At 43.4% G+C, this 15,422-nt stretch overlaps 1 protein-coding gene across 1 annotated transcript in view; it reads left to right on the top strand.

The window, feature by feature from the left end:
- LOC306951489 (vascular endothelial growth factor receptor kdr-like) overlaps window positions 1-15,422 on the top strand; it is a gene marked incomplete at both ends in the record, with an annotated part of 114,534 nt that overhangs the window by 64,779 nt on the left and 34,333 nt on the right. Inside the window, 3 exons of the mRNA XM_079541992.1 lie at window positions 159-309; window positions 2,374-2,479; window positions 10,811-10,919. Coding sequence (XP_079398118.1) covers window positions 159-309; window positions 2,374-2,479; window positions 10,811-10,919 — 366 coding nt within the window. The remainder of the gene's footprint in view (window positions 1-158; window positions 310-2,373; window positions 2,480-10,810; window positions 10,920-15,422) is intronic.

Raw genomic sequence — 15,422 nt, 5'->3', positions numbered from 1 at the left:
GGTAATTGCCCTACAACTTCAGCAGCATCAATACTGCAACAATCAGCAACAATCACTGTTAGTGAGGGGCTGCCAATCCTTTGATGGAAACAAGAACACTGCTGCAGATGTAAACTTGCTCTTTTGTACTTATTTTGTTGTTGTTGTTTTTTCTTTAGAGAGACCCAAAATCTATGAAAAGGAAACAGATTTCGATAAGATCGAGCGGGTGGAATTAAGAAGCAAGCACAAAATCCAGTGCACTGTAAGCGGGAATCCTGACCCGAAGGTTGAGTGGAAGTGGCAGCCCTGCAGCCTCACAGACACACTGTAAGTGCACGTGGGCAGCTCTCGCTGTGGGGAACGCACTGCTGGGCTGCTGGCTCCACATCGCTTCTTCTTCCCAGTACATCTTGTTTCTTTTAATTAGCAATCACAAGCAGTGATTCCCCACAGATTTCCCCAACCTGTTGTTTATCATCTTTTTGGAATCACAAGCACCTTCTAGATTATCAGAGTTGTGTCAAATAAGCTTAAAATGACGACCAGTCAGACTGGATATTTCTTTATCTCATCTACCAACTTTCCTCTGACTTACCAATGTATTTTCTTATCCCTCTTGGATGCAGCCTCTATGGTTAGGGCACAAGATGCCTTTTGAGATTTACCTTCTACAAGTAGATGCTTCCTTTGTTCCTATCGCTGTACAAACAGAGTGATCCATGAGGCAGGGCCTGGGCTCAGATCTGAATGGCAGTTTTGGGGATGTGGTGGAGTCACCTGTAACTACTCTGGCTGCACTTCAGCTATACTCTGGCGATGAGGATGAAGGCAGCTTTTACATCCATAAAAAGAAGAAAGTAATTCTAGGATACCAAAGAGAAAACTGCTGGATGGCTCCTTATTTTCTCAGTTTCGGTCTTTTTCCAAATGCTGCAATTGACAGGGAAAAGTGACAAACAGCCACTGCTGTCCCAGGTTATGTACCACAGCCTGGCAGCAATGCTGGATGCTCTGCCCCAGGCTGAGTCTGAGAAGTGACCCACTATCCCTGCATGAGGAAAGCAGCCCCTCACCTTGCTTGGCCAGGGAATCACAAGGCAGTGATCTATAGGCTTAGGCAGGGCTGCTGGCATCTCAGGTAAGCAGAAGGCACACAGGCTGCTGCTTTGGGGGTATTCAAGCTGGAGCAGGGTGGAAATACCATAAAGAAATACTATGCAGTCATAAGAAAGCCACAGAGATTACATGAAATCTTTTCTAGACTTTTCTGTTGAGGGAGAGAAAATTGGTTCATGGATGCTGAATAAAGCCAGTTCTGAATGAGTGACTTGGTGGCAAAAGACCTCGCATAACCCTTGTTCCAGCTCCCTGACTCTCTGATCTTATCAATTCAAACACAATTGCAGAGTGGCGTCCACCTCTCCTGGCCTCTGGGGTAGCCTTATCTTCTTCCAGCAGAAGCTGTAGGAGGATTCCTGTGGGAAATGACACAGACCCCACTTCCTTCTGTTGTCTCACTTCCTCTCTCTCCCTCTTTCTCTCCCCCCTCCTCACTGGTGTACTTTGAATCCCTGAACTCTATCATTGTTCCTTATAGCTGTGATGTGATTTGCTTCCTTTGAGTTTTTTCCCTTCATCCTCAAGATAGAAAAGTGCCTTGCAGGAAGTCATCCAAGGCAGCTTCTAATGAGGCTGTTTTGAAAGCTATAAACCCTCCCTTGACCCAGGGTGTTAATCATATGTCTTGCACTGGTTTGGCAAAGGCATGGCTGATTCACATGTTAGCTTTCTGCAGTAGTGGCATAGTGGCCCTTGGTCATCATCTGTAGAAGTCTGAGTGCTCCCAAACCTTTGTGCTGCTAAGCACAAAAAGCCCCATGCATCTGCTCATTTATTAGAGGACTGTAGTTAAAGACATTAGAAAAGCTCTTTACCTTGGATGGTGCAGATGTACACCAGCACAACATGTGCTACCTACACATTTTTAATTTTGAAATGCATTGCAAGTGCTCAAAACAGAATGTAAAGAGCCATGGCTGCATGGAGCTGGACTCTTATAAGCCAGATTAAACTCACATGATTTAATTAGTTGGCCAGTATTTGCTGGTTTCAGTCTTCAGAAAGTCTGGGGGGGTTCCTGGCTGCTCATGTGCTGATCTTTGTTCATCTTTGTCAAGTTGAGTTCTAAGTAGTAATTTTGAAATGCTGTGATGAAGGAATACAGCAGCTTTCAGAGGAGGTAATGATGTTTATCAGCAACAGTTTTTAGAAGTTTTTTTAAGACCTAACCCTACTGCTGAAGAATGACATTCTCCCACTTTAATAGCACCTCCTTGCATTATCGGCAGTAACTTAGGTTTCTGAATGCCACTTTTGCTTTTCTATTTCCAGATGCAACCCTACAGGACAAAAAATTGTGGTTGAGGAGAACATGTTCATAGGCAACAAGATCAAGAGCATTGAAAACATAACCATGAAGCACGGGGACAAAAGAAAGGTTTGTGTCTGATGCAATCTGAGTGCGATCCCTTGGAATAGCAGGGAGCTTTATGGAGGGATGCTGCAATCACACAGAGCATTCTGCCCACGGTTCCCAAGCTGCTGCTGGTTGTTTGCATGCTTAGAATTCCACAGCCCTGGGATCATTTTTAGCTCTCTGCTGTTTATAAATGCTGGGATTCTGACAATGATGTCACTTACCCCATTTAAAACGCTCCAAAGAATTTTGGGTCAAAAACCTCTGTCTCCTTCAGTACTGAGGAAGTCTAAGAGCAGTTCAGAGCAAGAGGGGTCCTGTGAAGCACACACAGCTGACAGGATGCCAGGTTGATTAGAATGCTTAGCACTTGGAGAGTACTTTGTACTGCCAGCCTTGCCCACTCTTCCAGCAGCAGGAGCTAAGCAGCTGCATGATTCAAGAGGCCAGCCATGGCCAGGGGTAGCTGCCCTGATGGTGAGTGTCAGGGTGCCTGTAGCACCTTCCTGCCTCAACTTGAAGCATGGGCACTTCCTCACCCACTGGGGTCCCCAGCCATGCTGCTGAGCTGAGAAGGGCAGGAACATCTCCTTCCTTCTGCACAACCCTGCCCACTTCACCTTCAAGCAGACAGTACTGGGGCACGCTTCTCAAATGAGATGCAAAGATCTCGGCAATTAATCTGCTAAATGCCTCCCAGGCACCTGCAATGCTATCGAGTGATACTGGTTACACATGGCCATGCTGATCCCTGAGAAGCTGCCAAAGCTGTTCTGCTCTAGATTCACAGACAGACAATTGGCTACCCTTGGAGAAGATGCTGGGCTCAGGCTCTGTTGTTTTACCCTTGTTGCACTTGCACAAGTCTGTGGCTGTAAGAGCAGTTTTGCAGCTGCATGTGTTCCAAGGTGGCTGACTCAGATCAATTAGTGCTCAAAACTGCAATGTGCTGAATGCTGCAGCTCAGATCCTGGGGTACCTTTAAGCATATGATAATTCTTGGGCTATTTGCATGCTTAAAGTTAAGTGTGAAGCTAAAGTGCTTTTCTGGATTGGGTCCAGACTAAATCAGCATCTGGCAGAATCCGTGCCTCAGTCATCTGCTCTTTCTCATGGAGACTTTCCAGTTCTAAACCTAATCTAAAACAGAGCTCTGAAGCATAGAAGTTGGGCTGGGATGGAGAAAATCAGTGTTCACAGTTCGCTCTTGAGTTTTTGCATTGTTGGAAAATACTGGATTTATTTAGATAGCATAGTGTCCCATAAGTTCTGTCTTTACCCTCTAAGAATTTTAGATCTTAGGTTAAAGCAACTATTTACAGAGCTCTCATTGCAAAAATGGGAAGTCAATGACATGTACCTCCACACTTCCCTCCTTTTCTAAATCTTCCGTTAGCAGCAAGGCATGACAAGAGTTTCGTGGCTTTTGTGGCTACTGTTTCTGTCCATATGTACAGCCTGTCAAAGTACATGATCAGGTGTCCAAGAACTCACTTTACATCTGATGATCAGTCTTTATTTATGTTAGTTCCCATATGAAAGTTAAGACTTTCACTACTACTGTGACTCAAAAACTATCTGCTGGCTGCTGGATTGACCCACGTGCTGGGATAAGTGAGACACCCAATGACACAAAAGTAAAAACTTTTGCTTTGCTATGCTTATGTATATGTACACTCCTTCCATTTTTTCTCTTCCCTGCTTTGCTGAGGCAAGCATTTTGTGACATTTTTGTTTGATCACGGACTTAATCTGGCTGCAGTCGCTGTGAATGAGGCGCTTCAGTAGTTCTACAGAGCTCCTGGATCTGTGGGGCTCAATGCATTCCTGCTCCTTGCTGGTTGCTGGTCAGGGACATCTGAGCTCTCCCCTACCACCTGAGTGCCACACAGAGCCCAGGCTGCAACTCATAGCACTGCTCAGCCATCCCTGCCCCTTCCTTAGGCTCCAGGCAGACTGAAGTATTCATTTGTTAGACATCTTCAAAAGCTCGGCCCACACTCTTCAGCTTAAGCTTTTACATATATCATTATTAAAGTTTCCTAAAAATACTTTTCTACAAGTTACATAATTTTACAGCTCATAATATATTCACTATTTTCATCTCCTGCTGATCCACTGGTTGAAAACACATTCTGAGGCGTTTCCTAATAATTTTTATGTCCTTATTAAGATTTATTCAAAGTAATAAAACTAGACTTCATGAATCTCAAATTTCAGCACTCTGCCTCCCTGCCTGCATTAACAGACAATTCCCCTCCTTCCCCCTTACTGAAGTCCAAGGCTATCTGTGTTAGGTGGAGCCTGTAGATAATAGACTATAATTCAAAAAAGAAAGCGATGAAATCCTATAGCCTTCAGACTTTTCCTTGTTTTTTATCAGTCATTAATTCAACCAGAAATGAAATAGACAGGAAACAACCCAATCCATTCCCACCATGTCCTCACAAGTAATTCATCTGCATTGACTAGCCACATGAAATAATAAAGACATTGCAGTCTGACAGAGCATGGCTTTTATTGACTGTGCTATGAAGCTGGGATTAGCTGAGATTGGTTATTTTTCCTGTGTGATTTGAGGCTGTCCTATGACAGCCCTCGGAGCAGAAGGTGGAATTTACCCAGTCTCTTTGATATTATCTGTTGCTCTGCATCCTGCTGTTCACTCTCAAAGAACTTTAGCAATACATGTTTGTTTGTTCAGTGACATTTGAAAAAATGCAGTAACTTTTCAGAGCTGCCAGGAATATGGGAAGAAACCCCCAGAAATTCCCAGATCCAAAATCTTACTTAAAAACAAGCTTGCGGTGGCAGTGAGGATTCTTGCAGCAGACCAGCAATTCTGGCTCACATCAAGATCTTCAGGCATCTTTATGCAAGTGGCATGGAAAATTGAGGTCTCTTGTCATCTTTGTCATCATGATTATTCCATTATTAGTTCAAGATAGAGAAGTGAATCTCACCCCCTCCTGTCATCCTGAAGGCTGAGTTTCATTCCTAAAGAAAAGCATGTGGTTATCACTACCATTAGGAAGTAGTTTGTAGAAATTTTGGTTAAGTATTGGTTCAGGCAGTCATATCACACCACCTTACTTTTCCTGGTAGTTTTAAGTCAATACTAAACTGCAACGTAGCTACCTCTGAAGACTCTGTTTTAATACTAGGTGAAACACTCTTGATCTCATGAACTGCCTGAATTTCCATTTCAAGTTGTAAAGCACTAGCTTGTTACCTTATTCTCTTTTCTGTTAGTAAGCTGAACATACTGGTCTGAGCCTGGGAGACAAGTAGAAAAGAACAACATCTACACATAATTCTGTCCTCCTTGGGGGCTTCTCTCTCTTGCTCTCTCTCATGTACGTATGAGAGAATAGCCTGGCCATGTGGATGTTTTTGCAGTAAAACTCATGAATCAGTTTTGCTGCTGAAATTCATAACCACTCAAGAAAGTTGATCCAAAAACACCAGGCTTGAACCTCCAGGAGGATGACATTAAAGAAGTGGAACGGGTTTGGTGAAAAATGTGAGCAACTCAGTATGGCTGCTGAATGCCACCTGGCTATGTGCACGTTCCAAGGGAGAGCCAGATAGCCCTGCCATATCATCTCTGGCAGGTGACCTGTCACACAGCTGGGTCTCTGAACGCAGCATCCGCAATACAAGAGAGCAGCCCAGCAGCAGCACATGAGCTGCACTGTCCTGGGCAAGGCTTCCTGGGAGAGCCTGGGGACATAAGAAAGAGCCCTCTCATCCTGCAGGGAGAAGACCTCCCTCTGCCAGAGAAGAGAGTAAAACCTACAAGTTCCCAGTCAGCTAGCAGCCTGATCTTCTCACTTGCGCTCAGTCCATCTTTTAGCATATTTAGAATGGATGAACTAAGAGCATGGCTCGGAATTGTCAGGCTATAAAAATAAGCATTATTCTGTGCCATTCAAGTAGATGGAATGGGAGCTAGCTGAATATTTTCTTTGCAGGATCTCTGGTGAAGTTCCCTATTAATTTCATCTCCCTCCAGCCACCTCCACCCCAGCTCTGCCAGAGTCAGACAGCTGAGAAGTTTTCCACCCGCTTTTTCTGCTCCTCATTCTCGCCCACATACAGCTAACGAAGTGAAAGAGAATTGTTAACTAAAGCCGTTGGAGGGGGAGATTAGACAGAGGAAAGAGAAAGCAAGGAATCTCAAGATATATTAATTTGTACTGGCTCCAGCTTAAAAAAAGGTCTCGCTGCTCTGTCCTTACCACAGGATGTCTTAAAACACTCACAGTATAGCGCTGTGGAATGTTATTTGGCTGCTCCTAAAATGGCTTGTTTTTACCAGTTTGGGAACATTGCAGTGCAAGACATGTGGACTTTATTGAGCTGTTCCATTATGGGCTTTCCCAGCAGCAATGTCTATTTACTTGCCATAGCTGTTCTTCAGAGATCAGTCATTTCATTTCTTATTGAGTTTTGAATTTGGTTTATTCCTTCGTAGCAATTATTTATTAGCTAATAAGCCCTTCCGTGGGCTCGCAGTATTGGGTGGCCTTTAGGTTAAGTAATAGGAAATGGAGCCCTTTACATCCAAATTCAACACAGGCAATCAAAACTGGTTATTGTCTGAGGGACGTTTAGTGTTTGGCATGCAGTGAGTTCACTGGGTCTCAGGTCAGCTCCCACCAGGAAAATGTCTAGACGCTACATGTCAATACTCTGCTGTTAATCCCACTGGTTTCAGTGCAGCCTGCACAGAGCAAATGACTGAACAGTCACAGTTGGTGTGCCACTCATGGCAGGAGAACAGTGCAAGGGTTACTGTGTCAGTTAGTTTGAACTGCTCCTGGTCAGGAGATTGCAGGGAAGGTAAACTAAAGTGCTAACCTTGAGGCTCTCAAGAGCTCATGGACAGTAATTTCACTCAGAGGTAAAAACATTTTGATGTAATTGCAGATTTCTCATCGGTTTCATTGATTCAGGTTAGCACAAAGCACTGTGCTATCTGGAAGCCAAGTTTTCTGAGAGGAATGGCTGCAAAAGTTTTGAGACAAGCCCTGCTTTGAGTGAGGGTGGGGACCACCAGAGCCCCATCCCACTAAGTTCTTGCTGTGTCTGCTGCAGCAAATGCCAGCATTCTTAACTTTTCTATCTTGGCTCTGAATCCAGAATGGAAAATACTTTGCAGGTGCATGGACTAAGTACTTAAAGTAGATTATCCCCTCTGAATTTTTTCCAGTGCATACTGAAGGTCCCCAAATGCTGGGGCTATGTCACTCCTCTGAGAGAGAAAACTCTGCTTACAATTTTCCCGTCAGTAATGGAAAAAGATTCCTGTGCTCAGTCGCTCGAGTTCAAATTGTTTTCTCATTCAACCAGGTTTTGCATACATTTGTTGCAAATGTGTTTTGTAAGTGTAGTGGTGGCATTTGGAAGATCCCTTCTTACTCCCACTTCACACCGTGACCAAGCGCGGACAAATGTCATGGAGGTGATGTTTGTTCAACTCGGACTCTTTGCAGTAACAGGTGATGAGCAACTGCCAGCACATCTGCCTTGTGAATATCAGTCTGTGGGTCGTTTTAACATTTGGGTTAATAGGATCTTCTTGTCCATGGGTTATCCTTTACTGATTTGTCCAGATACTACAAAAAGCAGGTATTGCTGCTGGCTTCCTAAATGTTTCTTTCGGGTTCATCGTTGCAGAAGCCAGAACCATGTGGCTTTATGAACCAAAGAAGGCTCTGGATGCCCTTTGGTATTGCATGTGTGTTCCAAAGCCTCAGACTGTTGAAGACTAAACCAGGATTAGGGCATTTTGGCGGTTGAGGCCTTAAGCCAAGATGCTGCAAAAATGATTGGACTCCCAATCTCTGGGATTTACCCAGGAGCACATAGCTAGAGTGAAAAGGTGACATGTAATGATTTCAAAGGATTCATCTTATTACAGGAAAATCACTCCAGATCATTTGTTTCCCACTGTGAAACCACACACAGTGCTCTGGTGGATGCTGCCAGTTTGAAAGCCACATTCTGGAGGATCCTGGGAGATGCTAGGTTCTAATAGAGAACACTGAGCACTCTTGTGCTCAGCTGTATATCAAACTGGTGTCCAAGGTTATAATCATGATGTTGAACATACAAACAAGAAAATGGCTTTCTCTTTTCCACAGTGGATTTTTCAAAATAAATTGCCCCCCAGGCCAGGCTTGTTTCCCTCCATCAATTTAGCATCTTTTTCAACTTCACATCTAGACATGTGTAAGATTATCTTGGATGAGTTCTTGGTACAGCTATTTTCCTCTTTTTTCTACTATCATGTCAGACTTTTCTTGAGTTACATAGAAATGTTGGCATTTGTATGTGCTTGAGCACATGTGTGCGTTTACCTCTGGGCCACCAATTGCAGTATGAGGTATTGCATCCATTTTTACAACACTCACAGTATCACCTCTGAAACTTTGGCCATACTCCAGAATAGATAATTGCATTCCTCTTTATGATTTGAATGGGTACTACAGTATTGCTCTTGACTTCCCATCTAGAGCTGTCACTTTGCAAGACTAATAGCTGCTAAATAGCTGTCCAAATTTATCCCTTCTGTCCTTGGTGAATCCGTTTCAACACATTGACTTTTTCTGTTCCCAAATATAGAATTCTAAGATCCAGTAATCACTGAAAGATCTTTGTTCTGATTCAGCATTAGTTCAAAAGGCAGAGTCCAGTGCTTAAAGACAGGAGTAGTGCTCTGAACATGTGCTTGTTAATAACCTGTGGCATTGGGCCCAATGCTGCAGGAATAGAAAAAGGAGGAGGAACGAGCTGCTTCCCTGGGAGATTTAACATCCAAGTCAGAGCAATTTTCACATCATAAATAAATCAGAACTGTGCAGTTCTTTCTTTGGTGGACACCAGAGGGAGCTGGGTTTACTGGTCTTCCATTTTCATCCCTAAGATTGTTTGTCCCCATTTTTGGTTAATTTCTGTGTTTTGGTAACCATGAAAAGTAGATAGTTTTCCTCTTCCACTTACCCGTTATTCTGGTGAGGTGAAAAGGAAAATGTTCCCCTTTAGAATTTAAAATGCACAGGGGATCAAAACCTTTAAAACTCATTTCCCTACAGGATTTAAAGTGCCAAAGCTCAGAAAATCTTAGATAACTAGAATAATTCATCCCACACAGCTATAGACACATTCACAGTACAGCTTTATAGGGAGTAAAGGAATGTCTTGTATGCATTCAGTTTAGGATATTAAAAAGTCCAGAGATGCTTTTGTGCACTTCAAAGGGCTCTCTGGAGATAAGGACAAATGGCCAGAGGGTGTTATAAGTTTTGATCCTCAAAGTCGTTAAGAGAGGACAACAAATAAAGTGATATTTGTTCCAAATGTGAAGGCTCAGAGTTCCTCAAGTGAATGGCTGCAGGGAAAGCAAAGTAATCTTGCAAAACCATCTCTGCCATGGTGGGCTAGATCCTCCTTTCTTCCTAGCAGTCCAAAGGAAGTACCAGGAATAATTGAAGCCATGACCTGTGAACAGTCTTCAATGAGCTTGTGATGTCGCATCATGACAGGGAGTGCCATTTGGCCAGCTCCTCATCAGCAAGGCCCTACACAGAAGCAGGGGCTTGGGATGTTGAAGAACACAAGTTCTTAAAGAGGTGTTACATTACATTAATTCAGCCCCCAGGAGAAACTGAGCTGCTTCCTTTTTCTGTGTGGTGAAGCTCAGGACAAGTGCTCCCTCCTTCTCACTCATGAACCTCCTCTATTCATTTGCCAGTGCCTTACCACAAGCGTTCCCCAAGGTTTCTTTCTGCACTGCACAAGTCCAAAGAAACCTGGAGGAAGGGTTATGGAACCAAGGTGTTTCCAAGGACAATCTGTAAGAGTAAGCTGGGTTCCAAAGGGGCTGTATCACTCCTTTTTCTGGGGTTATATCAAAACAAAGCAAATCTCTGTAATGTTCTTTACATCACATCCATACAAACAACCTGCTTCCCACATAGTGACCCATGGACACCAATGGACACCATAACTGAAAGGTAGAAAACAGGTGAAAGTGTGGCTCATTTACAGTGTCTTGGTTGAATTTTCCAGGTCCTTCCCTTTGCTGTTGCTGTCACACTCAGACCTTGGCTGAGGTGTCATGGGAAGAAGGATAAGGGGAAGGAATGAGGAAGGAAGAAAATTAACTGGGATGAGGTGATGCTAGATGAGAGACCAAAACGCTAATGCAAGCACTTGTCTGCTTATGAGCTTCACACATTGCTGGAAGCTCCTTTATTAACTGTTTTTCTACCATAAGTCACGTCCTTGTCCACTGCTCTCAAACTTCTCTGCTGAGCCTTTACCTTTTCTCTTTTTGCCTGGCAGATTGTGAGCACACTAACAATGGAAAACAGCAGCACATCAGGAATCTATTACTGCGTGGCCTCAAATAAGGTTGGTGAAGAAGAAAGAAGCGTTGAGTTCTATGTCTCAGGTAAACACCACAAGTGACTGACACTATACAAAACATAGATGCTCATCACGTGATTTACCTTAAAGTTGCATATGGCTGGGGAGCACTGGTTAACGTTTCTGAGAATCCTTAGATGTTGTGTTTTTAAAGCACTCCAAAAGCACTGTCCTTATGAAACCCCAAGCAAAAGCTAAGCTAAGTCTTTTGCAGTCTTCCAAAGGCTTGAGATCTCTCCCTGATTCAGGAAAACAGCTGGCCTCCAGTTAATTCAGTGAACATAGCAAAGGTGAGCAAGGCCAATGTTCAGATCTAATTCAGGGCCAGTATCACTGGGGGCTGTGGTGACACTAGGTCCCTGCCTGAGCAATTAGCCTTTGCAGAACCCTTTAAGGAGGGAGGAGGTGGACATGCTATTTCTCCAAAGAACACAAATCTAAACAAATATGTGCTTAACCTTTTAACACAGAAATTCTTTAGTAGTGAGATCAGGACCTGCATCATGCTTTCAGGAGAAATGGGAGTTTAAAAAAGGCAAAGAATCTGGGAACAGCCTTGTTCAAGAGCTTACCAGGCTACACTGAATCATTTCTGTGTTCACTTACTGGATGAGTGGATGCTGGATGGCAAAATTTGCGTCAAAGTAACATTTTTTAGAACAAAGAGTGCAGAAGTGCCCTGGAAGGTAAATGTCTTGTCCTCACCATTTTTCTTCCCCTTAAAGCCAATTGAGGACTAAGCTCATTTGTGGCAATGCTCTGCACTACTCTGCCTCTTGTGTGTCCTCCACTGACTCCATTGCTCTAAAGTAGTTCAGTACATTACAGATCAGACGAGTCAACAAAGTGCTCGCTAAGCCTTGTCACCATTCTTATTGCATGGATGTACAATAATAATAATGGGGTAGAGCTTTCACCTCTAGTTACAGCTTCTGTGTGCCACCTCAATGCCGTATGGATTCAGAAGGGAGTTTTAAGACCTAGATGTCTTGCCAAGCCCTAACTATTTTTATCTGGGAAAAAACCCTTGAAGGTTCTCTGGTGAGAGTTAAAGCACAGACATAAGAGATCCACAGGATTCCTGACCAACGCGGGTTGAAGAATAGCTATTAATTTTACACTTCACCCCTTCCAAGAATGAGTTTTCATATGGGTTTGTTTCTTCTCTGGAGTCTGTGAGCGATCATGTTTGGCTGGGTTACTCAGAGCAGTATGTTCCCAAACCATCCACTGCACTTCGTAATATCTAGTGACTAAGGCCAATGCTGCAGCATCTAAAGAGGCAACTTGCATAAAGTCATACTCACAGGGCTAAGGCACTGCTTGCACCTTACACAACTATGTTTTATTTTCATTTTTTGCCTTTTAGAAAAGATTCTTTTACAGAAGAATACTGAATTGGCACATTTTTGTTTTTCCCCCCACAATGAGCTAATATTTCATATTTTATATTTTAAAATCAATCTAGCAGCATCTTGAGACACAAACGTTTTAATCACGCATTTTTAATCATGAGGGAAATGAATCCCTAGGCAAAACTGCTGACACTGGTTCTGGTGGAAGCATTTCACTTTCATCAAAACAGACCACAATTTAACAGTGCTTGGGGAGACAGCCTTGCCCACTAAGAAAAGACGGGGTGTGTGTCATTGTGTGGAGGAGGCAGATGCTAACTGAGCATGACTGACTTGTATAAATGGTGTGTTTAAAAATAGTGCTGTTTACAGATGAGAAAGAAACACAACCTTTCTAAATTTGGCCATCCTGACCCTAAAGTCAGTCATGCAGCAGTGGTACAGCAGCCCCAGACTGACCTGCTGCTGGATTGCTCTCACCATGTGGTCTGCTGTTGGAGGGACATGCAGGGGAAGTTTGGAGCTACTAAACAGGGCAAGTTCAGAAGCAGAAGGCACCAAGCAAGCTGTGTTTGTAAGCATTGCCAAGGTAGTGAAAGCTTTGCTGTGACAGAAGGGGTGTATGTTTGGCAGAGGTGGTAGAATAATTTTTTTATTTTTAACCTGTAATATGCTGTTATCATGGATCCTGCCTCAGAATTCGAACTTTCACATTTCCTGATACAAAACTGGCAGTTTAGGAACATCTTGATGAATATAAAGTGCGAATAAAAGCATTTTGCAACTGCTAGGCTGATTTATTTTATGCAGATTGGACCTAAAAGCTGAGATGAAGGCTGAACCAGACTCTCAGAGCACATAGGTGGTGTGTGAGCCTTCAGGACAACATCCAGAAAAAGGTTCCCAGCAGCTTACACTCAGCCACTGAGCCTTGTTCTCTGCAAAGCAGCTGCAAACTGTGGGGCTCCACAAATAGTTCAGCACTTTGTTGGTTTTAAATACATGATTTCCCTTTATCTCCTTCTGAAGAGCAATCTGATGGCTTCTGAATTGCTTTCAAACTTTTGAACTGAATTCAGGTTAATGAACTTCTCCCTGCTAAGAAATCTGAAAATAACAGCAGCTGGACTCTCTTCTTTCCTCAATAAACTTGTTCCGTAGGTCAGGGTTGAAGTGCTTTGTCAGGACACGGCTCAGAGTTACAGGGAAACTCAATGAGATGTTGCCCAGGCTGCATCTGCTTGGTGGGGAAATGTCTTCAGCCAGGTGCATGCACCTCAGCATTAGTTCCGCAGAAAAGTATCTATCCTAATGGAATAACTTCAACAGCCATTTTGTCCTTCCACTGCAAAGGCCCCTCAAAAACTCACAGGCATTAGAAACAGCACTGGAATCTATTTTTAAAACCTTTCCTTTGCCAGTAAAATTTGTTCCAGTGAAAGGTCATCGGGGTTTGGAGATGACACTGAAACCGAGCCATGTAGGGGGCCGAGGAGATGTGGAAGTGTATCACCCAGTGACCAGCTTCCAATTGTCTGCTCTGCACCTTGGGAAGAGCAGCTGTGTATTACCATAGCTCCACAGTAAATCAGATTCTGTCTCTTGAGCGATTGTGCTAAATACAACAAAACAGGATCCCACCCATACTAAACCTCCAAATGTTCTTAGAATATAAATGAATTATGCTAAGAATAACAAATAATAACGAAAGTCCTTTTTCAACCCATATCTGATTGCAGAAATAACTCAGAAAAATTGAATGAGAAATTTCTACCAGAAAGAAAATAGCGTATTACAAACACGAGATAAAAATCTGCTATCAGATATTGGACTAATGAATGAACTGGGCCTTTCTGCAGCTGCCACTCTCACTTTGTTTACTCCCAACATGCTTACAGGATTTAGGAAAAGCTCTGTGCTGCTTCAGATGGCAGGGCTCTCCCTGTTTCTCACTCTCCCTACATGAATGGGCCTGGCAGAGCCCCCTCTGCTCTGAGGGGCACAGGGATGGAATCTGGAAAGGAGCAGAGTTCTGAATTACACTGATTATTGTGCAAAGCGCAGGAAATTAAAACCAGTTAATTCCTTGTAAATAGAATTGGAGCCAGACTTTCTTTTGATTTATGCTGACTTTTTACCTTCTCCCAATGGCTCATTTCCCTATTTTGTCATGGAATCCCACACAGTTGAGAGTGAAATTCACGGCTACGCTGTAACACAGTATGAGAGACAAATGTGTGGTGACTGCTGATAAAAGAGAAAAGACCCCACAGAGCATTCTTCTAGCTGTTTTATTGGGAGTCTTACAAAACACTGTGTCTGTTCAGGGAGAGGAATTCAACCATTCTCAGGTTCAAGATCGTGTAAGCCAAGCAGTGCAAGGGGGAACTGCCTTACAGCTCCCAGCACAGCAGCCACTCCCAGACAATGCAGGTAAGGGAAGAACAGAGAGAGGAGGGCAAGAGAAACTTTTATTCCCTTCTTCCTTGCACTGTAACGAAAATCAATGAATATTCTATTGGAGCTGAAAGAGCTTGAAAGGCTAACAAGATGGAAGAGACTAGCACAACTTCCAGCTCAAAATAGTCAAAATGCTAAATAAAAAATGTCCGTAAGAGAAATGACAAGAAAAACAAGTGCTTCTACTGCTCCCAGAATGTTGGCAGAAAAAAAATCCTGCACTAGTGAGGTTCAGCAGGAAGGTGACACTGTTGAGCACCGTGCCCAGGCAGTGCCTGCACAAGAAATGCAGTGCTCCTGGTGGACTTTTCCTACAGCCACTCGTGGTAACGCCCTGCAAAACAAATGGGGCTGCGAGTTGTGAGAATTAGTTAGAGAAATTTTAATTAGAGAATTAGAAGAAGATCCTGCCTGAGGAAAAGGCAAAAAGGGCTGCAATCCAAACCACTTTGGGGCAGGATTTAGTCTGCCTTGCAGGCTTGCAGGGCTTCACAGTGTTTTGCTCTGGGAAGCATGTCCAAGCTCCAAGTTCACCATTTTACCTAGAATCCATGCATGCTTTCTCTGGGATCCAACTCTAAAGATAATTCAGGCTGGAGAGGATCCCAGACCACTGAGCTTACCTAGGGACCAAGTCTAACCAAAGACCCATCTGGTTCAGTTCTATAACTCTCACAGGAGATACTAAAAAACATTGAGAAAAGAAAGCAAGA

Source organism: Tetrao urogallus (assembly GCF_951394365.1).
Source record: "Tetrao urogallus genome assembly, chromosome: 13".
Taxonomy (NCBI): domain Eukaryota; kingdom Metazoa; phylum Chordata; class Aves; order Galliformes; family Phasianidae; genus Tetrao; species Tetrao urogallus.
This window is presented reverse-complemented; position numbering and strand designations above follow the sequence as displayed.